Source organism: Impatiens glandulifera, chromosome 2 (assembly GCF_907164915.1).
Source record: "Impatiens glandulifera chromosome 2, dImpGla2.1, whole genome shotgun sequence".
Taxonomy (NCBI): domain Eukaryota; kingdom Viridiplantae; phylum Streptophyta; class Magnoliopsida; order Ericales; family Balsaminaceae; genus Impatiens; species Impatiens glandulifera.
In genome coordinates, this window is record NC_061863.1 from 3,537,304 (window position 1) to 3,562,521 (window position 25,218).

The 25,218-nt window shown below is 30.1% G+C and overlaps 4 protein-coding genes across 4 annotated transcripts; 1 reads left to right on the top strand and 3 right to left on the bottom strand.

Annotated features, from left to right (window-relative positions):
* Positions 1 to 10,871: 10,871 nt before the first annotated feature.
* Positions 10,872 to 11,943, bottom strand: LOC124926940 (probable galacturonosyltransferase-like 1). Its single transcript, XM_047467274.1, has one exon. The coding sequence runs from the start codon at positions 11,880 to 11,882 to the stop codon at positions 10,872 to 10,874; it is 1,011 nt and encodes a 336-aa protein (XP_047323230.1). The 5' UTR covers positions 11,883 to 11,943.
* Positions 11,944 to 15,814: 3,871 nt separating this feature from the next.
* On the bottom strand, positions 15,815 to 18,518 carry LOC124928058 (E3 ubiquitin-protein ligase RNF185-like). The gene is made up of 2 exons (XM_047468590.1): positions 18,409 to 18,518; positions 15,815 to 16,790 (listed from the first exon to the last, which is right to left on the bottom strand). Exon 2 carries the CDS (start codon positions 16,760 to 16,762, stop codon positions 16,043 to 16,045), a length of 720 nt encoding a protein of 239 aa, XP_047324546.1. The 5' UTR covers positions 16,763 to 16,790; positions 18,409 to 18,518; the 3' UTR covers positions 15,815 to 16,042.
* Positions 18,519 to 20,851: 2,333 nt separating this feature from the next.
* LOC124926390 (peroxisomal membrane protein 11A) lies at positions 20,852 to 21,726 on the top strand. Its single transcript, XM_047466604.1, has one exon. It carries the CDS (start codon positions 20,876 to 20,878, stop codon positions 21,683 to 21,685), a length of 810 nt encoding a protein of 269 aa, XP_047322560.1. The 5' UTR covers positions 20,852 to 20,875; the 3' UTR covers positions 21,686 to 21,726.
* Positions 21,727 to 21,978: 252 nt separating this feature from the next.
* Positions 21,979 to 24,697, bottom strand: LOC124926434 (J domain-containing protein required for chloroplast accumulation response 1-like). Its single transcript, XM_047466661.1, has 8 exons — positions 24,226 to 24,697; positions 23,232 to 24,054; positions 23,052 to 23,157; positions 22,904 to 22,974; positions 22,737 to 22,811; positions 22,577 to 22,654; positions 22,306 to 22,482; positions 21,979 to 22,217 (listed from the first exon to the last, which is right to left on the bottom strand). Exons 1-8 carry the CDS (start codon positions 24,495 to 24,497, stop codon positions 22,179 to 22,181), a joined length of 1,641 nt encoding a protein of 546 aa, XP_047322617.1. The 5' UTR covers positions 24,498 to 24,697; the 3' UTR covers positions 21,979 to 22,178.
* Between the last annotated feature and the right edge of the window lie 521 nt (positions 24,698 to 25,218).

Sequence of the window (25,218 nt, forward strand, 5' to 3'; positions counted from 1 at the left end):
CACCGGTTGTGAAGAGGTCATCCATCAGAGTTGTGTTAGCATTGGCTGCTAGTCAAGATTTGGAAATTGAACAACTGGATGTGAAGACTGTATTTCTCCATGGTGACTTGGAGGAAGAGATCTATATGGAACAACCGGATGGTTTCAAAGTTAAAGGTAAAGAAGATCTTGTCTGCAGGTTGAGGAAAAGCTTGTATGGGCTCAAGCAAGCGCCTAGACAATGGTACAGGAAATTTGACTCTTTCATGGAAGCAAATGGGTACAGTAAGACTACTTCTGATTATTGTGTTTTCATCAAGAGATACGGTGTTGATGATTATGTTATTCTTCTGCTCTATGTTGATGATATGCTGATTGTTGGGCAAGATATTGCGAAAATTGAGAAGCTCAAAAGGGATTTGAACAAGTCTTTTGCAATGAAGGATTTGGGTTCAGTGAAGCAGATCTTAGGCATGGAAATCACAAGAGACAGAAAGAACAGAACACTTTGGCTATCACAGGAGAAGTACATTGAGAAGGTACTTGAGAGGTTTGCAATGAAAAATGCAAAACCGGTTTCAGTTCCACTTGCAGGTCATTTCAAGTTGAGTTCTAAACAATGTCCTACAAGTGAGAAAGAGAAAGATGAAATGAAGAATGTACCTTATGCCTCTGCAGTTGGTAGTCTTATGTATGCCATGGTATGTACAAGACCGGACATAGCACACGCAGTTGGTGTTGTTAGTCGGTACCTCTCCAACCCTGGAGAAGAACATTGGTTGGCTGTTAAGTGGATTCTCAGATATCTTCGAGGCTCTTCGAAAGCACGTTTATGTTTCGGAAGTGATACTCCTATTTTGGAAGGTTTACAGATTCTGATATGGCGGGTGATGTTGATTCAAGAAAATCTGTATCAGGTTTTTTGGTTACCTTTGCAGGCGGTGCTGTTTCGTGGCAGTCAAGGTTACAAAAGTGTGTTGCTTTGTCTACTACAGAAGCTGAGTATATTGCAGCTACTGAGGCATGTAAAGAGGTGTTATGGATGAAGAAGTTCCTACAAGAGTTGGGCCAAAAGCAAGAGAAGTTTACTTTGTTTTGCGACAGTCAAAGTGCCATTCATCTCTCAAAGAATTCAGCTTTTCATTCGAGATTCAAACACATCGACGTGAGATATCATTGGATACGTGATGTGCTTGAGGCAAAAGAGCTGAACTTGGAGAAGATTCATACAAGTGAGAATGGTGCTGATATGTTTACGAAATCCTTGCCTAAGGACAAGTTTGAAGATTGTCGGGAGAGAGCGGGTTTATTGGAGCCTGCGAAGTTGTGCTGACGGGGGAGATTTGTTAGGTCAGCTCATTTGGCAGCTGGGCCTAACAAATTAATAAAGCCCATTAGGGCATATTTAATTAAGGAAAAAAAAACACAACAGTTTGAGATTGGTTTTTCTCTCTCTCTTCTAGCAGTTCTTCCTCCATTGAAGCAGCAATTCCTCCATTGCAGCAGCAGGTTCTTCTTCTGATTTCCTTTATCTCTTCTCCATTTGGTTAGCCATCTTTAATGATGATGATAATGTATGTGAATGACAAGTTAGGATGAGGTCAATTGATAACTTTTGTTAGATTACCTCTAGGCTTGTATTGAACTACATTGTATACCCATTTGATATAGTGGATGATTTAAGTGGCCGAAGTGTCCCGTGGTTTTTACCTAATTTGGGTTTTCCACGTAAAATCTTGGTGTCCTGCTCTCTGTTTTTGATTGTTTGATGCTCAATTGTTTTGGCTGCCTATTTGATTACACAAAAGGGAAAAAGAATTGTTAGGCCTTGTTGTAGCTTGTTTATTTCTGAATTGCTAAACAGGTGCTATTATTCGATTTCTCCAACAACACTTTTGTATTTATCACCTCGAAAAGCTTTCATGCAGAAAAGGGTCCAAGACTCTTCATTAGACAAAGGATTGAGGTTGAACATGCGATTAGTCATTTCAGTTGACGAGACTATTTCTCCATTACGTGTAGTGAAGATGATCCTACTCCCACACGAGAAGCAAGGAAATGCAAATCTAACCTGATCCCAGGCCTCAACGCTCCAAATATCATCAAACACAATAATGTACACAATCATCAAACACAATAATGTACAATAATGCAGATAATTCTTCAATGCATCGATCAATTGAATCACATCCATTTTGTCTATCTCTTCATTTCCTACTTCTTTAGTTTTATCCATGAAGCTCTTCAAGGAAGCTCGAAGAAGTTCCAAGCAAGTAAATGACTGAGAAACAGTAATCCAAGCTTGACAATCAAAGTGCCCCTTAGCGGGACTCTCATAGACTTTCCTCACAAGAGTGGTCTTTCCTACGCCACCCATCCCTACCACGGTGACGATAAGTAGATTCTTATCTTCCACATTAAGCAATGAAATCAACTGACTCTTAGAATTATCAATTCCCACAAGAGCAGTGTCATCAACAAATAGAGCATCAAGTCTAAGGTTCATACCTCCTAATTAATTCAACATGTGTACTCGGAAGAGAAAAGGTCTCTCTTCTTTCTTTGATTCCTTTCATCTTCAAGTTAATGTATTTTATCTTATCAGATAAGAGGTACCTTATTCTCATACCTTGCAGATGAAAGAGCCATGCTCTTAGGAAGTGATGAGATGGTGGGGGGGTCAAAAGAAGTAAGAACTCTTCCACGACGTCTTCAGTCTCATAAGCCACGTCTCGTCTCTGACTTGCTTCACCCATGTCTTCAGCCCGACGTCCTTTTCATCCATTGATTCCGCAATCTGCAGGAAAGAATTCATGTATTCCAAATCATCCTTCAAATTACTCACTCTCTGGCGAACACCTGTCATTGATCGAGTTTCATTTGCAAGAAAGGTAACCAGCATTTTCACCGCCGCCTCAACTGCTATCGTTGTCATTTTGCTCCTTGTTGTTGTGTTCACGGCAAGAATGCAAAGGATTCGTCAATGTCAATGTTTTTTTTGTAACGAGAGTTGTCAAAAGTCATGAACAATGTTATTTTTTCATCAATTGAATGATAATAAATCAAGAATGGACATGAATGGTGGTGTATGACCCAACCAACATGAATTATTTTTATTTGTGAAAAAAAGTCGTATTCTCCTTATCATTGCTGTGGAATTTAAAAGCGATTCATTATTTTGTTTTGAGATAATCCCTTCCTATATTTTTATTTTTATTTTAAAAAATTATGATTAACCAAGTTTTCATTTTGTACTCTCTTTTTTTTGCGCTTTTTTTTTTGTATTGACGTTGAGCTTAGCTGGATATTCGAATTTTGTAACAAACTTCAAACAAATTAAATTTGTTTTTTATTTAGAAAAAGAAGACAAGTTAAAATAAAAATAAATGAATGATTGAAAATCAATTTATCTATTTATCTGCCAACCAATCTTGACTTCTCAACGTCTACGCGTCTTTGTCTTTATCTTTCCTTTCTTCTAATTAAAGACAAATAATTTTTTTATTTTAATCAGTTTATTGATATATTTTTATTAAATTTGTGTTTATAAAATAAGTACATGAAAAATAACATTAATTTGAAGAAAAAGATTTAATATAAAAACTTTAGATTAATAATTTCATTTATTACGATTAGAAGTTAAAAGAATTGAGAAAAATGTTGTATTTAATTATAACTTTAGAATACAATAATCATCATAGTAGGTGGGATTGGAGTTTTCAAAAGAGAAATGATTAAGGGAGGAAATTTGGGTGAGGGAATAAAAGAGGGAATGACATGACATAATCTGATTGACTGAAAAAATTAAATAATTTCTCTATTTTCTCCCACTTTTCCATTTTTCAAATGAAGGTGATGCCAAGTAATTTTTTTTCATTCCCTCCTTAAATTCTCTCTCTCTATTATTCCTATTTTTAAAAACCTAAAAGGAGAAAAAAATAATTGTTAATGATTTTGAGGAGGTGATGATTATTTTTAATAAAAAAACTTAAAATGTATTAATATATATAAATAAAACAAAAAAATAACAATTTAAAATAAAATGATTTTAGTATTTTGGTTAATAAAATAAGTGAAGTGATTGTTGAGAAATGATTGATTGAAAAATTAATTTTTTTTGAGTTATTTTAAAACTCAAAGAGATCAAGACCTTGCATAGGTATTTTTCGTGATGATATTAGACTTAAAAACAAACTAGCCTTAATGTTTTAAAGACTAATTAAGGCCAAGAAGACTTGTAAGAAGTTTGGTGGCATATTCAATTGTTTAGACATATGATTGATTTATGAATTTGGATCAACCCTTTTTCCACGCTACTAGATTTATTGAATAAAATATATTAAATAAATTATATTTTCACTTAACTAGTAATAGATAGTTGATTAATAGGATCTTAAAATGTTATTTAAATGATTCTTTTAATGTGGGAGTGATAATAAGATAGCATGTCCAACTTCTTTTGGGTTTTAAACAAATACGGGTCAAACAGGGTGCTAGCGAAGTAGATTGAACCGAGTTGTGAACGAAACTCTCGATAATTTAGATAATAAAAAACGATAACTTAGACCATCTAAATTAGTTGAAAATTATATTTTTTAAATAATATATATGTATCATTTTATAAAATACTTTAATACTTTTTTGGAAGCACTAATTTTTATTAATTATAATTTGTAGAAAAGACTTGATAATAATAAAAACTATAAACCTTGTATAAAGAGAGACTCAACCTATAAACACAATATGATATAGAATCATAATTTATTTATTATTATATAGATCATTCCTAACTAGGGTCGTAAACGAATCAAATCGAAGCGAATATTACTGTATTCGATTCGTATTCGTGAAACTATTCGAATATTCGTATTCGTATTAAAAAAAAATTCGAATAATTAATGTGATTCGTATTCGATTTGAAATTGATATTCGTATTATTCGATTCGAGTATTCGATTCGATTTTTTTTAAAACATATTTTATACAATTTATTCGAAAATTTGAAAATTAATATTTTTACATAATATATAACAATATTCAATAAAATTACCTAATAAAAATTAAATAATAATGTTCAAATTACGATTTCAATATTCAACTCCCAATACAATGCAATGCAAAACATTAATTAAAACTTCTGCGTAACATAACATTAATAGGCTGAAATTGCAATGTCTTTTGTTTTTCAGTGTGCATTTTCTTTTGCACGCACATCTTCAAGTGATTCCAAAGATGACTTGTTGTACCGGTAGTTGACCTAAAAATAAGACTTTTGCAATATATACATTGGTACTTAAAATTTCCATCATTTCCGATCACTTCAATGAATTCGGTATGAGCTTTAGAAACTTCCTTTCTCTTTTTCCTTTCAAAATGCCCCTTATCTTCCTCAACTTCATCATCTTTACCATCTTCCACATTTTTACCTTCTTCCTCAACTTCATCATCTTTACCTTCTTTCTTATCTTTCTCCCCATCAATATTCACATTCTCAATTTACAAGGCACCATCACATTCATCATCATTTATCTCGATCATAGTTTTCTTCCCCTTTCATAACAAATATGTAATTAGAGCTTAAAATGTTAAAAAAATATATCTATATTCTAAATGATATACAATATTTAATAGTCATATTAGATATGAGTTACAACTGGTCAAGAAATACATGGCCGGAGAAGAAAAGAACTCACCGGAGAAATCACTGGAGTAGTGTCGAGTGGAGAGGACGACGAGCGGAGAAGAGAACTACATGGAGGCGGCGACGGCGACCGAAGTAATGTCGACTGGAGAAGAGAAGAGATGAGATGGAGGCGGTGGTGGTAGGTTTTGAGTGATTAGCAACAGAATGACTAGATGTGGGTTTCAAGTTTTCAACCGAAGAAATATATATATGTACTAGGGTTTTAGAATATAAAATTAAAATTAATAAAATGGTATATATAATATATATATATAATCGAATATTAGCCAATACCGAATCGAATATCTTGATTTTGTATTCGTATTCGTTTATTAGTCGAATCGAATATTTTTATTCGAATTCGAATCACAAAATTACGAATACGAATATCAAAATTCAAATACGAATACCGAATCGAATACAACCCTATTTCCAACCCAAAAAATCATTCTCAAACTCAAAATGCCGTAAACATCACATCAACATTAATTCATCTCCAACTCAAAAACTCATTTCCAAACTTAAAAGAATATTCTTAGAATATTCCTTTTATATACAAGTTGAAGAAAGCATTGTACGGATTGAAGCAAACACCTCGTGCATGGTATGGAAATATCGATGAGCACTTTGTCGAGAGATGATTTTTTAGGAGTCCTAACGAACCGACACTTTACATCAAGCACGGTGAATCCAATATGCTCATTGTCTCTCTTTATGTTGTTGACTTGATTTTTACTGGAAATGATGAAAAAATGATCAATGAGTTCAAAATTGATATGATGAAAAATATGAGATGAATGATTTGGGCTTCTTACATTACTTATTTGGTATTGAGATTGATCAAAATGATGGAGGTGTTTTTATTTGTCAAAAGAAGTATGTCCAAAGTATTCATTCAAATTTTCAAAATGGAGAAATGTAATCATGTGATGACTATGTTGGTAGTAGATGAGAAGTTGATGAAAAATTATGGTAGTAGTGATGTCGATTCGGTACAATATAGAAGTTTGGTTGGAAGTTTGTTATACCTTACCACTACGAGACCCGATATCATGTTTGCTACGTGATTATTATCTCGGTTTAACACCGATCGAGCAAAATCATTTTTGAGTTGCAAAGAGATTGTTGCGATACATAAAAAAGACAATGGAATATGGTCTCATATTTGAAACAAATGATAGTGAAGATGTTGAGTCGTTTGGATTATGGGACATCGATTGGGCTAGAAGCATGGATGACATGAAAAGTACGTTCGGGTATTGTTTTTCACTCGGTTCATGTATTTTTTTCATGAGCGTCGAAGAAGCAAGAGAGAGTTGCTCATTCCTCCGTCGAAGCCGAATACATATCGGAAAATGAAGCGAACAAACAAGTGGTTTGATTACGGAAGATTTTAGAAAACATGGGGGAGAAACAAGACATGGCAACGGTTCTATTTTGCGACAGCAAATTGGCAATTCCTATGTCGAAAAAATCGGTATTTCATAGTCAAACAAAGGACATCAACCTCAAGCATCACTACATTCGTGAAACGATGGATAATGAAGAAGTGATGATCAAACATGTAATGACCAAAGATCAACTTGGAGATATCTTTACCATTGCACCTACTTGGAACAAATTCGTCTACTTACGAGATTGGTATTCGTCCACTACAATATAATCCTTTCAAATGGTATTTCATTCTAATTGTCAATTTTATTCGATTTGACCTGTAGTGGTTGGATTAGGTCGAATATTATTAACGTAAAATAAAATATCATTTATAAACTATTGTAGTTACAATACATTTTTATATAGATAATCATTATATGGTACCATGTATTAATTATATGGTATAAATTATCAACACAGTGTTGGGTTGGAAATATAAAATATGTATAAATTATAAATGTTTTATTATTATTATTATTATGTGTGGTTGGTGATATAAAAAATTAGTAAGAAGTGTAAGAAGACTATTTTACCCTTAAATTTATATTAATTATTATTTTAATATTTATCTTATAATTAGTTTGTATTATTAATTATATTAAAATTAATAAAAATATAATATATAGTTATGCGTATAAATGTATTTTAAAAATAAATTATATTGTTATATGGTTTACCATATTTTAAATATAATTTAACTTATATAAATATAAAATAATGTTTGAAATTAAAATGTATAATTATAATTAGTTTTAAAAAAAAGTTATATAGTATAAGTTGTATTAATTAATAATAATAATAATATTTAGTTATAGTTTATTATTATTATTATATTTTAAAATATAATAAAGAAATTAAAATTAATTTTAATAATTTTATATTTTTAATTAACATTATTAATTATGTAAAATTATTATTTTTATATTTTTAATTAAAATTATTAATTATTATATTTAATTATGTAAAATTATAACTTTTAAATTTTATACTTAAAAAAATAATATAATTTTTCTAATATATATATATATATATATATATATATATATATATATATATATATATATATATATATATATATATAAATTTAAAAAATAAAAAAAGTATGTAAATGCGTATTTATTATTATTTAAATTAAAAAAGTGATATACAGTTAACTATAAATAAATATATTCTTATAATTTATTATTATTATTATATTTTAAAATATAATAAAGAAATTAAAATTTTATTGATATAAAAGATAGAAAAAGAATATTAATTTTTTTTAAAACTTATAAATTATTTGTTAACTAATATTAGTAGGTACTATGTTATACCTGATTAAATGTATAAATAATAGGGAAAAATGTCAATTTTATTTATAAAGTTGGAGGAATGTGACAAATTTATTTACAAAGTTGTAAAATTCTATTTATGTATATAAACTTGTCAAAATGTGTCAAAATTATTTAACATAACAGAATGTCTCAAACGGCGTTAAGTTTTTATCCACGTGGATATTTATTTTTTTATATTTTTTTAACCTATTTTTTACATTTGAAACAGACCTTCTTTTTCTATTTAATATATAAAATTAAATAATTAAAATTTTCCTTCTTCTACCTACCATCATCTTCATCCCTCTCTTCACTAGCAGGCAGCCCACCATCATCTTCATCCTCTCTCTTTCACAGCCTCCGCAACCAATCTATTCACATTCAAGAACTCAACAAATCGAATCTCAATCTCCAGAGGATGTCCCAAGCTGTTTTTGCTATTCCTTTTTTAACTAGATCATTCATAGACTTTGATATTACTGTTAGGCCTGATAATACAGACTTGTTTCGTGATCTGATCATCGAATGGACCAGTTTCGATCAAACAATATAATATCTGTAATAAACCTTGTTTATTTCCTATTGAACTCTGTGATTGAGGATCTAACTAAATGAGTTTAAAAACCCTAGCTGAAGCGATCTTGGAACTAGTTTTTCCTTCACGAAGAACAATCAGAAACAATGACAAACAAGTGACATATCACATTTAACTTATCAAAATCTCAATTTTATTTTTCAAAATTCTAACCATCCGCCAAAAACTTATTGTTCTAATCCCTAGTTGCAGGCAAATTATTCAAATGAAATCCAGGATTTCTAGTTTGATGTTTCACATTGAATATATAACATATTACTTTGACATCAATTGAGAAGAATATAGGGTGAAATTCGGAGAGAGAAGACAAAGTGGGTTTTAGAAATGGTGGATGAGATTTTAGAGATTAAGATTTAAATGAAAAGAATATGAATCGGGTGAAGGAGGAAAGAGAATGAAATTATTATTTATTTATTTAATAAATGTAAAGAAAAAGTCTGTTTGAAATGAAAAAAAATAAGTTAAAACAAAATATAAAATAAATATCCACGTGGATAAAAAATTAACTCCGTTTGAAACATTCTGTTATGTCAAATAATTTTGACACATTTTAACAAGTTTGTATACATAAATAGAATTTTACAACTTTGTAAATAAATTTGACACCTCCCTCCAACTTTATAAATAAATACTCCCTCCAACTTTATAAATAAATACTGTATATATAAATATTAATGGGAAGAATGTCAATTTTACACACCAAGTTGTAGGAAGATGTCAAATTTACTTATTAAGTATCAAAATTTTATTTATATGTATGAACTTGTCAAAAAGTGTCAAATATATTTAAAATAACAGAAATGTTAAACGGTGTTAAAATTTTTGCCACATGTAATATTCACATATTTTTTATTTTTTTAAATTTACATTATTTTAATTATTTTTCCATTTAAACAAAACTTATTTTTACTTTCTCTCTCGTCCCTCCACAACTCTCCATTTTTTCTAATTTTTCTCTATTTGATTAACTCAAGTTCTTTTGGATTTTTACCTTCTTCTAACCTCCAAATACTCCCTAACTGAACTTTAAATAGTCATCATCGTTGGTGGAAGTTTTTGTTGGCCGATTCCTAAAATTATAGACGTTGTGGCCAAAATCTTCATTAGTCGAACCCTAAATCATTGTCGCCATTAGCGGACAATGTCGAATCAAGGTAATAAAATTAATAATAAAATTACTCATAGATGAAGAAATGAAGAGGGAAATATTTAAAGAAAATGGTAAGTTGTGAGGGTAAAGAAAGAGAAAATAAATAGGAAAAGACTTTAATGTTTTGTTTGAATAAAAAATAATTAAAGTAATGTAAATTTAAAAAAATAAAAAATATGTGGATATTAAATGTGGCAAAAATTTTAACACCGTTTAACATTTCTGTTATTTTAAATATATTTGACACTTTTTGACAAGTTCATACATATAAATGAAATTTTGATACTTAATAAGTAAATTTGACACCTCCTTACAACTTGGTGTGTAAAATTGGCATTCTTCCCAAATATTAATAATACAAATAATTTTTACACTATTTTCAGTAGATTGTGATATAGTTTTGTATATCATAACAAACTTAGTGTCTCTGCGAATATTCTTCTTACCCCCATTTTTGTCCTGTGAGGATTTCCTGATTCAAATTCCCCTATCCGAATTTGAACCTGGCAGGGTATTATTGGTTCCATTGTCATCTTTAGTAACTTGCATTTTGATGATGAGCCTCCTTCACACTTTGTGAAGAAGAATATGTTGGTTTTATATTGCCACCTATTATTTACCAGCTCCAAACAGAGCCTTAAGTACCTAAACATTACTAATCTTTTCTTTTCCAGTCTCAGTCACAAAGATTGAATCTTTTTTCATTTTTTGGGTTTCAGGAATCGACCCGAAACGGGTCTTTAACTAAATCGTATGGAGCCCATAACACATCAAGCGGGCAAGGTCTTCCTTCATCTAACCTGACCCACGGCTTACCTTTTCCACTCCAATGCAACAAACTAACAGGACCCGAATGCAAATCTCGACAATTTCCATTCAAATTATCTCCCCCAAGCCCATGCTGGTTCCAACGATGATCAACCGACGTAATTCTTCCTGCAAACACCAACAAGAATGGCGGAAGAGAACCAAGCTCATAAATCCTCATCCTCTTCTGAATCTCCATCCACTTTTCGATCCTCTTAGTGTAATTCCCCTCCCTCCAACGTTCAAGATCGATCACCATCACTCCCGTATTGAAATAACAAGCTTTCCGATTCACAAACGTTAACGAGAGACTCGGGTTAGACCAGAATCTACGCGTAAAATACGAACTAAAATTCGCGTCGCAATATTCCGGGGCTGCCACCACGCTGCCTCCGGCGGCGGCTGCGAGTTTGGAAATGTCGTCGACGAGAATTACATCGGAGTCAAAGTAAATGACTTTACGAATGTGGAATGGGAGGAGATCGGGGAGGTAGTTACGAGCGTAGTTTAGAGGAGAATCGAGGGCTGATCGGATCGAGGTTGATATTAGTTTGGAAATGGAGGTGGGATCGAAAGTGTAGATTTGGAATTTTAGGTAAGGGAAGGATGATTGAAGGAGGGATGAGTTTTCGTTTGGGGAGTTTGCGACGATGAAGTGGAATATTAGGTTTTGCGGGCAGGTGGAGTGTTGGAGGATTGAGAGAATTGCAGCCATTGTTCCGCGAATGTAGGTTGAATCGAGGGTCATTGCGATGTGAATTGTGTTGTCGGAGGAGAGGAAATCGACGGTTGAGATCGAAGGGCAGTTTAGGGAGTTGTAAAATTCGGGTGCTTCTTGAAATTGTTGGGAGAAAGAAGTAGAAGTTATGGAGATAAGTAGTAGAGTTTGAATTAAGGTATTAGGTTTAGGTTTATTCATTATTTTGGAATTTGAAGAACATGAAATGAGAGGAATGGGGAGAGATGAGTTTGGTTTTAATAGAGGGAAGATAAGAGAGATTTTCAAATGAAAAGATTTGGTGTTTGATTTCATTCTAAACAAAGGTAGTTGGATCTTCATTTAGTACTATTTCATGCACTCATGTCATGTTTGTCCTCTTTATTTGGAATATATCCATTTTGGTCTAGTCTAGATAAGAAAATATCTATATGTTTTAAAGTTTTTCAATCAAGGTTTGATTTAGATGAGATAATTTTACCAAACTTTTTATGTACTTATTAATTGTTTTGGTCATAAAGTATTTTCAAATGGGTATACACAAGGTTAAAGGAAAAAATAACTACAACTTATAATGGGTCTTTACTTATTCTAAGAAATTAATTTCCTTACCAAATTTAATAATTTAAATTATTATAAATAATAAAGTAAATATATTATGATATTTTATTTGAACTTTAATTTTTTTTTATGATTAAAATGAATAATGGTGTGATTAGGTTTTGTTCCTGAATCCAAATAATTCAATATCAATAGAAGACCCTAATTTTGTGCTGACAATGTTGAACTGAGTCTACATGTAATAGTTATAATGTTTCTAATATAATAGTGACATTTACAGTCAAATTTCAAAATAAAATTTTATGGGTATTTGAATTTGTATTTTTTTTTTTTTTAAGAAAGTAAGTCAAATCCATAGGTAATTCCTAAAATATCATGTTATGGTTTTATTCCTACTTAAAACACTTTATTTTCTAAAATATCATGTTATAGTTCTATTCCCATTTAAAACACTTTATTTGTAAATGAAAATGTTGAGTGTGAAGTTATATAATTTCCTACAATTACAAAATAAATAAATAAAATAGATCTTAAAGGACAATCAAATTATGGATTCAAAATAAAAATAATGGTGAATAGATGGATTATATATGTGAGTGAGTGAAGACCAAATTTGCTTGTTTATGAAAAAGTAGAGCTTAATAAGTGGGGAATCAAAGTTTGTTTATTTTGCCCCAAAAAAATAAAGTTGGTTTAGTTTGGCTTTTAAGATGCATGGTAATTGTGGGAACAATTTGCTTTCTTAAGGATTTTAGTATAAGCTTTTTTAATTTCAATACAATTATTAGACTCAACATATACTACTTTCTTTTCAATAAAGTAACATTTTATTAAGAAATGTCATCTGAAAAAGTTATTACACGAAAAATAGTTATTTCATAAGGGATGAACTCAATATATAATGTTAATTTGATTAAAAAATCACATTGATTGATAGTATGAGTGGACTAATAGTAGCAACAATGAAAATGACTCAATTTCAAAGGAATGCTCGAAAGTTATTCAACGATCAATTATTTAAATTTAATAACAAATTAAGTTAAATTGTACTATATTAATTATGAAACATGTAAAAAAACGCATTGGTTTTAGACCAAAATAAACCTAATACATTCTCAAACTCTTAAATGTATTGAAATATTTGAGTTGATTCTCGATATTAAAGCTTCATTTTGGTTTTCACCAAGAAATGAACTTATTTAAAAGTGTTCAATTCATTGTTTTTATTTGAGTTAATCCCTTACTATATGTATATTTTTTTATCTTTTGGTTGATTCTTGATCTTAAAGCTTCATTTTGGTTTTCACCAAGAAATGAACTTATTTAAAAGTGTTTGGTTCATTGTTTTCATTTGAGTTAATCCCTTATTATATTTTTTTTATCTTTCGGTTGATGTTCAATCTTAAAGCTTTCATTTTCGTCTTCACCAAGAATAGGTTCATTGTTTTCATTTGAGTTAATCCCTTACTATATTTTTTTTTTTATCTTTCGGTTGATGTTCAATCTTAAAGTTTTTCGTCTTCACCAAGAATAGTTATAATTTAAAAGTGTTTGGTTCATTGTTTTCTTTCGAGTTAATCCTTGTTCGGTTGATTTTCGACCTTGAAGGTTCATTTTTGTCTTAACCAATAAATGAGCTTATTTAAAAACGTTTAATTCATTGTTTTCTTTTGAGTTAATCCTTTGTTATCTATTTTATCTTAGAATTCATTTTGATCTTAAAACTTCATTTTTGTCTTCACTAAGAAATGAACTTATTTAAAAGTCATAGATTCATGGTTTTCTTTTGAGTTAATCCCTTGCTATAATTTACATCTATAATTTTTATCTTTGGCTTTATTTTCGATTTTAAAATTTCATTTTCGTCTCCACCAAGAAATGAGTTTATTTAAAAGCGTCTATTCATTGTTTAGTTTTGAGATAATCCCTTGCTATATTCTTTATTTTAATTTTGAAAAGTTTTGATTAAACAAGTTTTTTCTTTGTACTTATTGATGTTGATAGAGATTAGCTGGATATTCGAATTCAAACAAAATAAATTTGTTTTTTATTTAGAAAAACAAGACAAGTTAAAATAAAAATAAATGAATGATTGAAAGATCAATTTATCTGCCTGCCAGCCAATCTTGACTTCTCAACGGCTACGCGTCTTTGTCTTTCCTTTACTCTCATTAAAGACGTCTGTTTTTTATTTATTTAATCCGTTCATTGATATATTTTTATTAAATTTATGTTTATAAAATAATTACATGAAAAATATTAGTAATTTGAAGAAATAATATAAAAACTTTAAATTAATAAATTCATTTAGTATGATTTAGATGTTAGGGAAATAAAAAAAAAAATGTTGTATTTAATTATAACTATAAAAAATGAATATGATAACTGTCTGTTAATATATTTAATAATATTAGTAACCTATAATTATAATATAATAATAAATATATTATAATTAATTTTGTTTAGATGATTCGAGAGTGAATATTTGAGCTCATAATCGGGAATGTGTTTTACATATGTATTTTATTCGTCATGATTCTCAAATATTGGTGTTTCTGAATAGCAAAAACTTTTAAAGGTGTTTAAAAATCTCACATATATTTGAAAAATATAAAATTAGACTAAAAAACAAACTAGCCTTAACGGTTTAAAGACTAATTAAGGCCAAGAAGACTTGTAAGAAGTTTGGTGGTATATTCAATTGTTTAGACATAGGATTGACTTATGAATTGGATCAACCCTTTTTCCACTCTACTAGATTTCTTGACTAAAGTATATTAAATAAATTATATTTTCACTTAATTAGGAGTAGATAGTTGATTAATAGTAGCATGCCCAACTCTTTTTTTTTTTTTTTTTTTTTTTTTTTTTTTTTTTTTTTTTTTTTAAGATTGGTGACTATAATTAGGTGCTAACAAAAACCGATTTATATAAAAATCGCCTGAAATAATTATAAATCGATCTCACCTAGGTGTGATAGTTTTCGTTGACAACCACCATTTAGTGGTAGAGTTTAGAATTTTATTTTTCAAGAATTTTTCATGATTATTTTTTTAATTTATTATATATATTTGTTACTTTTTTCATTTTTTCATTTATTATATATATTTGTTATTTTTTTCATTTTTTAATTTATTATATATATTTGTTATTTTTTTAGTTAACGCCAACGACTAAATGAAAATTTAAAAAAATTGATACCACACTTAACTTAGAAGTTAGAACATCTTAATTGGTTGAAAATGATATTTTTTTAAATAATATATATTTATATTTGTATCATTTTATAAAATATTTTAATCTTTTTATAGAAGCAATAATTTTTATTAATTTCAATTTTTTTTTTATTTCACTTATTTTCTTCATTCAACTTAAATTATGTTTAATAAAATTGAAAGTTCATAGTTAAGGGGAAAACTATAAACACTTTATAAAGATAGACGGACTAACTCTCATTTCAATTTAAACGTTTTTATAGAGCCGCAACCTAATAAAAATAAATAAAAAAAACTACAACTTATAAACACAATATGGATATAGAATCATAGTTAACATTATTAATACTTGCACCATAAGAAACCAAATTAAAAGATTTATTCAATTCATAGAAATATGCAAGTAATTTCTCTACACTAACTCCAGTTTACAGATACAAACTCTCAAATAGAAAATGCCATCATCATCAGATAACCAACAATCACAACTCCATAATATTGGTAATCTATATATATCTTCTATCTACAATTCTAAATGAATATTAGAAAAACAGTTATTTGATCATGAAAATATAATATAAAACCCTAATTCCAAATTAAAGTAAGAATCACAAATACCCCAATAGCGATAAACAGCATCTTCAAGTAATTATCTGCTTGCTGTCCACCTCGAGGTTGTTGAAGACGATGATGATGGTGATGATGGTGTTGTTGATATTGATATCCATTAAACTGATTAGGATAACCGTAAGGAAAACCAGCAGCAGTTCCATACATTGAAGGATCGGGAAATCCATTAACCTGCATGTTAAACAACGACGGGAAAAGACCACCAAACGCAGCCGAGAGAGTAAAATTACCGAATCTTGCTGATGTCATCGGATTAAATCCTCCTAGCCCACCGTTAAAACCATATCCATTTTGTTGAAAATTGTTAGGTTGGGGAGGAGGAGCTGTTTCAGGTCTTTGTCCTGATGGACGATTTGGGATGTTGATTCCCGGGATTGATTTTGATCTTGGGTCGGTTGAGTTGTTCCCTCGTCCGTATAAAGGTACTAGTTTTTGTTCTTCGACTAAAGCTTTACAAACGGGACATTCTTGAGAATGGGAATGGATGTGGAGCCATTTGTAGAGGCATGGCCAGCAAAAGAGGTGACCACATAGTGTTACAATTGGGTCTTGCGCTAAATCAAGGCAAATGTTGCACTCGAAATTACCAGCATCGTTGTTGTTGTCGCCACTGTTGTTTGATACAGAAAAACCTCGAGGTGTTCTGCTTGTTGATTCTCCGGATCCATTGGCCATCCTATTGCGTATTTCAAAATTAGTTTACCTGCAATATTATGAATGTTGGGAAGAATATGAGCTCAGAGAACAAGATAGTTACAACGAGTGTAGGATGGATAATTGAGCAAATTGGGCGATATGAGGTCTCAAGTTCAATTTCACTGCAAACACCTCGACTGAAGTGGAGGGTAATGACGGTTGGATATTGTACTAGCTTCTTCCAGGGAATAAAACCAGTCTCGAGAAAATGATCAAGTGGGTCTTTTTAAGACCAAGATCCCACAATCCTAACTTTAATTTATTCAATTTGTTTTTAGTACTTGAGCTACTATGGGTAGGTTAAGTTGGGATTTATTTAAAGGGAAATGAAGTACAGTCAAGAAAGTTTGTTGGAGAGGGTTAACAAAACAAAGAAAGAGACCAAAAGAAAGGTTGATGTTGGAATTGAAAATTGCTTAAATAAATCTTATGGACTGTGTACAATGAATGATTCTTTTGGCTCACAATAATATAAATCAGTGGTTCTCACTTTCGTGGAAGAACACGGGATGTGTTAACCAATTTCTCAACGAAAACACAGTCAAGACATAGGATCATATTGGTTTAGAGACTGCCTTTTCCTCTTCTTTTCTCATCTATGTTCATTCTTAGGATCATTAATGGTATGTAATGAAATCGCATTTCACGACAAATCAATTTATACAAGCTTACACTTAGAAAAACAACAAACGACCAGCAGAAGCTGTAATATTTGAGATCTGCAGTCTGTCAGTACACTGTAACATCAAAATTGCAAAGTTCCAATCTTAACAGTATGCTCAGAAAAGCTCTATATACATCTTTTCTCACATATAAGCAAAGCAGAGAAACTGGAATGTCATTATTAAGTAAATGTGATTTAAAATGAAGTTACACTCCAGTAACAGACTGTTACAAGAGAATAACTAGGGTTAGGGTTACGATTATGAACCCTAGAATAAGATGGCAGGTAGTTCAGTTGGTCCAGAAAGGAAATGAGAGGCCGTGTAACAACACTACCTAATCCCGAACAAGTAATTAGTTAATCGCATAGCTATTGGCGGGAAAACAATAAGGAATGACAAAAGGCGGATCAGATTATGCGATTTGAGAATTATTCTGAATCTCTTGAAGGTTCTCTCTATCCTCATATCTCAATTCAGGTATTATTCTGATTTGAAGCTAGGTTTAGTTTCTGTTCTAACTGCTATCATAACACAGACGCACATAAAAACGCCATGTTCATGTTTCTGATGACTATAACTCAGTTAGTCAAGCTTGTGTATCAATTTCAGATGGATTTTAACATAGCAATTGATAATAATATCACAAATATCTTCACATATCTTCGTATAAACTAACAATAAAAGGCTCTAAAAAGAAATATCACATCAATCATCCAGAAATATACTAAAAAACACCTCCAGGAACAAAATCCTCAATCAAGTCACCGATCTAGATCCAAATGAGGAGATTACAATCAGATTCTTTTCAACGTCACCGGAAGATGTTAAACAATCATAAAACGACGATTTTAAGGTCTTAATTTACTATTTTTAACAGTGAATAAAGAGAAAACGAAACAAGATCATGAACAATTACGCAAAACAAGATCGAATATGAAAAAGACAAGACAATATACTCACCTTTCTTGATCGATTAATCGCCGGAATTAATGGTTTCGCCGGAGAGACATGGAATAATTTGGTAGAAGATAGTAAGTATCACAGTCAGAGAAAGAGAAATAAAATATAGAAGAAAATGCAGATTGCAGAAGGTGTTATTTGTTTTATACTTATTGGGCCAAATTCTCGCCCAGCCCAATAAATATATATTACTTATTATTTTTTATTTTTTGAGCCCAATATTTTTAATTTTCAACATTTGTATTTTTTATTTATTTTAAATTAAAAAAGAATTAAGACCCATTTAATTTATCATTATATTTTCCCATCAAATTATTAATTATTAAAATATATAAATTTTATTTTGTTTTATTTTGAGATAAATATAAGAGTTTGATACTCTTTTAAAATAATTCATTGCTTCACTAAACAAAAATTAATTTTGATTTAATCACATTTAATTCAAAATTAAATATTGAAAACAAGAATAATCCTGTGTTTTGAATCCCATATAAAAAGTTTATGAGTTTCTCAATCCCTGTAGGCATAAAATACCTAAAAGAAATGAAGAAATACATTTAAATTGTCATAGAATTTTGACTTATATTAGAATAAATATAAAGATTTGATGGATGACATATAAATCTAAATGTACAATTAAATCTTTGAATTCCATTTGTGAAAATTTGAAATTGGTATTTTCAGTTTATTGTCAATTCGATTAATTTAATTATTTATAAGACTAATTTATAAAAATATTATTAAATAATACAAATATATCTAAAATCTGTTTAAAATATATATATTAGCCATAATAACTATAAATTGTATATAAAACTGTTTAACATAATTATTTGTTTTTGTTTTACAAATTTTTTTATTTTAAAAATCAACTAATTTTCTTTATATATTTTAAATATTTATTATAATTACATAAGTACGAAATTATGGATTAACAAGTTTCTATTCTCATTTAAAGCATGGTTTATATAGATATTTCATTTTGAGTTAGATTTTATTTATGATTGAAACAAATCTTAAACCCTCAATTATTGGCACACATTTCAATGTTAGAAAGTATCAAATGTTATCTTAGACCTTGTTTGATATGACTTTTTTGGATTTTATAAAATTTTCTTTCTATCATATAATTATTATTTTAACCAATAAATAATTTATTTTATCAATTAAAATAATAAATACTCTTATATTATTTTTATTAAATTTTAAATACAGAATTATATTTTAGTAATTCAATTAATTAAAAACTCAAATAATTTATACTTCATCAAAAAAAAAAATGTTTTTTCTTGAAAACAACTCAAATAATGAGATTAATCATATTATTTGAATAAAATTACCTACTTAAGTAATTAGTATTTGACATTTGTAAATATAAATTTATTTTGTTTTATCATTAATTGATAAAAAATCATCGAGGGTTGATAGATAAACCCACTTCAAACAAACCTATACAAAATATTAAGTATATTAAGTTATTTATAAATTATACTCCTGTTTCATGGTAAATTATTATTTTGTACTTCGATTAAAATAATTATTTCTAATAAATATAAATATTTTTATATTAAAATATCAATAAAAATACCTATCCATTAGTCAACGTGTGAAGTATTAAAAAACAAACTTAATTAATAAAAAAAACAACTCATACATTTATTCTAAATACAAAAATCTAATATAAATATATATGTATACATAGAAAATATTTATATTGTGTCTTAATATTAAAAAATAGTAATATATTTAATTATTTATTGAAGTTTAATTACAAATACTTATCTACTCTTTCTATGTATATAAATAAAGAGAGAGAAAAAAATTATTTTTTTTTATTATTTGTATAACTTTTGTAGTATAAGAATATATCTATTTTTTTACAATTCAAATTTGAGTTTATATTTTATTTTGTTTGTGAGACGTTTTTGTTTACTCGTACCATTTTTTTCTTCTGAACTTTTATAATCCGAATAATATATTAGTTATTTGTAGTGTTTAGTGTCACAACTTTGATAGTTTAATTCGTTAATTCCTCAGCAAATTATGAGACAAAATTATTGTTACTTTTATAAAATTTTCACTATTTCATAGTATGCATAGATGATCAATCATTAATTGCCCGAACATTTTCCCGCTGTTTAACAAGTTTCGACTAAGATCAATTTTTATTGCCGCTACATTTAGTAGAGATTTTTTCGACACTATTTCAATATTTAATTTATTTGACTTATCATATTTCAACATTTCATGTTTAAAAACTCAAATGAGTTCTTGTTTTAAGCCGCACTCCTAAATGGTTTAATTAATCATTTCTATATAATTTATTTAATTTTGTATTATTTATCCAATAAAATAAAATAAAATAAAAAATAATTATTTAGAAAATAATTAATTTATTAGTATTATTTTATATATAAGAAGTCAATCATTTACAAAGCTTCATCGAATTCTCTCTCTAGCCGCAGCCATGGAGACCGATCCCCTGAATCCCCCATCTTCCGCCGCTAAGATAAACACTCCGTCGCCGTCGCCGTCGCCATCTCCGCCGCCGGTCCGATCAGAAATCAAACAGAGAGATTTCCTCAACCACGTCGAATCCTTCCTATCAAAACGAGACGGTATAGACAAACTCCTAAAAATTTCTCGCTACGCATCAAAAATAATAATCGCCTCTTCTATCCTTCCCGAAACCCTACCAATCACGAACCGTCTCAAAAGCTTCGAATCAAGTGTAGGCGTAAGTCGTAAAGCCTTCCGTCTCGGCAAGTTCATCCAGGACATAAACGCACTTCGAAACGGTTGTTTTCACTCAAACCTAGACCTAATTCTATCAATCCTCGCATACGGAGGTGAAGGTATTTACTATTTCATTGAACAATTCATCTGGCTTTCTAAATCTGGCTTGATCGATCCGAAACTATCGCGTGATCTACAGAAGCTAAGTGCTTGTGCTGAATTGATTGGTTATGTTGGTAGTATTAGTTTGAAAATTAGGGATTTGAATGAGATTTCAGAGGAGGAAATTCGGATTAGATCTAGCGTTGATGTTGGGATGATACGAGGGGAAAAGTGTGGTGAATTGGAGGAGAAGATTGGGAAAGTGAAAAGGAAGGAATTGATGAAGAAATTATCTGTGATTCAAGATATTGCTGATGGATTGATGGCGATTGCTGATATTAGGGATGTGAAAGGACCGCTTTCTGGTCCTTTGTTGTTATCGTCGGCGGGACTTTTGTCTGCGATTATTAGTGTTCATAAGAATTGGTTGGCTTGCTGATATTGAATTTGAGGTAATAATGCTTGTTTTCTTATCTTCAATCCTGTACTTGAAATAAAGAGATACTGAAAATATAGGAATAACTGCGGTTTTTATCCGAATTAAATATTTTATTATTATCCAAATTATAATGTAATTTTTTGATTTATTTAGTATATAGATATTTATTTTCAATCATCAAAAGTATTTACATCAGTGAATTACACATAACAAATACAATTTTTTTAATATCATAATCCAAATGAATATGACTATAAAAATAGTTAGTTTAAACTATAGTTTCAAATTTATAATAAATTGAAATTGGAATTGAATTTTCTCAAATGAACAATCATATAATACAATAATATGAAGACAACACACAATAATTATTTCTTTCTATACATATACAAATGAATAAACATTTTATTTTCTCTCAAGTTTAATAAATCAACTATAATTTGCTAAAAAAATAAATCTTTTCTGTATAGCCTGTAACATTGAATTCTTCAATTCAAATCTGACCTACTGTATTAAAATGATCCCATGCTTCCTACAAAAAATATGTTAACCATCTTCATTTTTAACTGTTGTTTTTATAATTGACGAAATCTAGAGAAAGCAATGAAAATATATTGTACCTGTAAGAGATCGAAAACTTTTCGAGCAATGTAGTGATGATCAGGAGGAGCACCTCTTTGCTGAAGTTTATCGGGATGTAAATAAAGTAGAGTTTTTTGATATGAACGTTTTACAGCATTTCCTTCTATTATATCAACAAGTGCTACCGGTTTCCAACCACTATTAGGCCAAAGCACCTAAACATAATATTATGTTATTAACTCATTCATTATTTAGTTTCAAATGATCTAATATTGAAATTATTGAAATTAAGATGCAAAATTTACTCACCAATTGTAAGGTTGACAGTAAAGAACGAATGTTCCCTTCTTTCCCTTGTGCCCATTGCCGAATCTTAGTGTCCAAAACCTGTGTTGAATTCGTATCTCCAATTGTTATAATCTGTTCTGTTGTTAGAATTGAAGAAAGTTAACTGTCGGAATTTCATTACTTGGTTGTTGTCATTGTCCAATTTTTCTGTGTTTTCAAGATCTTTATCATCATTATCGACGAATAATTCCTTCACCTGTACATGCAGCAATAATATTACCAATGTATTTTTCTTACTGTCTGTAAAAGAACCAATTTCAAGTGTGATTGATTGTGTTATACTTATACCTGAAAGTAATCTCCCAAATTGTCGTCCAAATCATCGTGTGAAGTTTCTTTTACACTTTCTGGAGGTTTCTCTGAAATTTATCCATAGTTATTTACCATGAATTCAATGTCTTTGTGCAGCATAGTTTTTCCATATAAAATGACTCACTGTTTTCGTCGGTCTGAGTAGAAGAGCTTTGGCTTGTGGTTAAAGGTAGTATCTTCTCTGAATCATCAGTCTTCTGTTCCTTTGAAACTTTATCATTTTTGTTATCCTGTAGAGTCAAGTGATTCTGATGAGTTCTTTTGTAGGGTTTATGATAAAATAGGAAAGAATAGAATATGATACCAGTTTAGAAGAATCTGGTTGTATCTTGGCTTTGTTCATATTTGCCCCCTGCAACTTTCCATCTGGCTTCTCTGCTTCGGCTGTTCTCGCAGCATTATCCGGTTGAGATTTTGGTGTGCGATCCCACCTTAGACTCTGACTTCGAACTTGAATGTTGTTTTGGGATTTAGAAGAATCAAATATCTTAGCAAACCCTTTTATCTTTCCCTTCACTGTATTCCTGATAACATTCTCCCCTCCTGAACTCTCTGTTTTAGTTCTTTCCCCATCTCTTTGTCTGTTTTTTCCTTCAAATCTTCCAGCTGCTATGTTGTCAGATTCATCGAGAAACGATTGTAGAGGCATCGAGTTCTTTGACTTTGACGGTTTTTGAGTTTTCTTTTGCAAATTTGGTTCAGAACTAGATTCCTCTGATATAGTCTTGGAAGAAGTTTGGTAATCTTGCTTTTCTTCATCAGCTACTATATGAGTAGATGAAGAAGAAGAAGAATCTTTATCTATCTGCTTGCTGTCATTATCTTTACTTTTAGGTTTCCAAGGTAATTTTGAACCATTTGTCGCTCCCCTGAGAGAAACGTGTAATGGAGATCCTTTACCCGCCCATTTGTAAAGAGAGAAGTGAAACATGCTGCTGTTCTCTTTGCTTTTAGATTCATCGCCGGTACTAATGCCTACGGGATCAGGAAGCTCCTCTTTGCCATAAGAAAGGGGGCTTGGACGGTAAGCCGGTCTAACTCTACTTCGAATTTCGTCCGATGTCTGGAAATCTCCCGGAGAGGAACTGCTTCCGGTAGACTCTAATTTGGTTAACTTAGCAGGAAGGCTGAAATATTAATTGGATTTCAATTGAGAATATTATCCACAGTCAGTCAATACACAAACCATATGAAAATTCGAATTGGAAAACCTAAACTGAGGATATGAACATGCAAATGGATCATCAGTCAGAGTAAGATGATGAACAGAGGAAGAACTGATAGGATTCCGATCATACCTCCAAGGCGAGCTACTGCTGTAAATTCCATCTCCTCGGAAAATATCATCATAGAAATCATCGCTTGTATTATGTCTCTTCTGCCGATTCGAAGCTTCGTGGCCAAACACCGGCTTCTCTTCCGTTTTCTCCTCATCATCCTCAGTTGAAGCATTCGATGCTACAGTTTCTGCAAAGCTATGACGGATCACATTCATCGATGATCGTTTCGGTGGACCGCCGAAGACATCGCCATAGTCGATATCGGAATTAAGTTCTCCACCACCGTACATCGTCGGGAAACGATAGATCTAAAATCTCTCAGTCATGAGTCATGATTCATGAGATTAACCGTATTGAAACAGTTTAAAACACAATTCAGATGATAATCAGCGATTAAATCTCTCCTACCTTAACGAAATTGGATGAATCAAGTGAGATTTGGTGACAGTTGAGATGATCGGAAGCTATGGAGGTGGTGTGGATAAGAGAGAGAAATTCATAATGCAGCCAAAGAAGAGAGAGAAAAGACGTCTTATTTTTCTTGGCGGGGAAAATTTGTCAAATCAGAAAAATAAAGGTTTGTTTGATTTCATTCTAACCACAAGTTCGATTTAAATAGGGCTGTAGATTAAGACGTTATTAATTCTATAAACGGCCTATTAAATAGCAACATATTTTGATGTTGATTTATTTACATAATATAAAATATATATTAAATTTTTTTTTTTTTTTTTTTTTTTTATTATAGGTGCAACTAATTCAAGCTAGTTAAATATAACTATTTAACTAGACGCAGAATCTAAACATGAGAGAATTATTTACATAATATTTTTATATAAAATGAATTTAATTGAGAAATAATTGACAGTTAATTCTAATAATAATAAAAAAATAATAATTAGTGATTAGTGATAATTTTAAGGGATAAAAACTTATTTGAATAATTTTTTTTATATTAAAACTCAAACAAACAATATTTAAGGGTCAATATTTTCACAACTTATATCACCA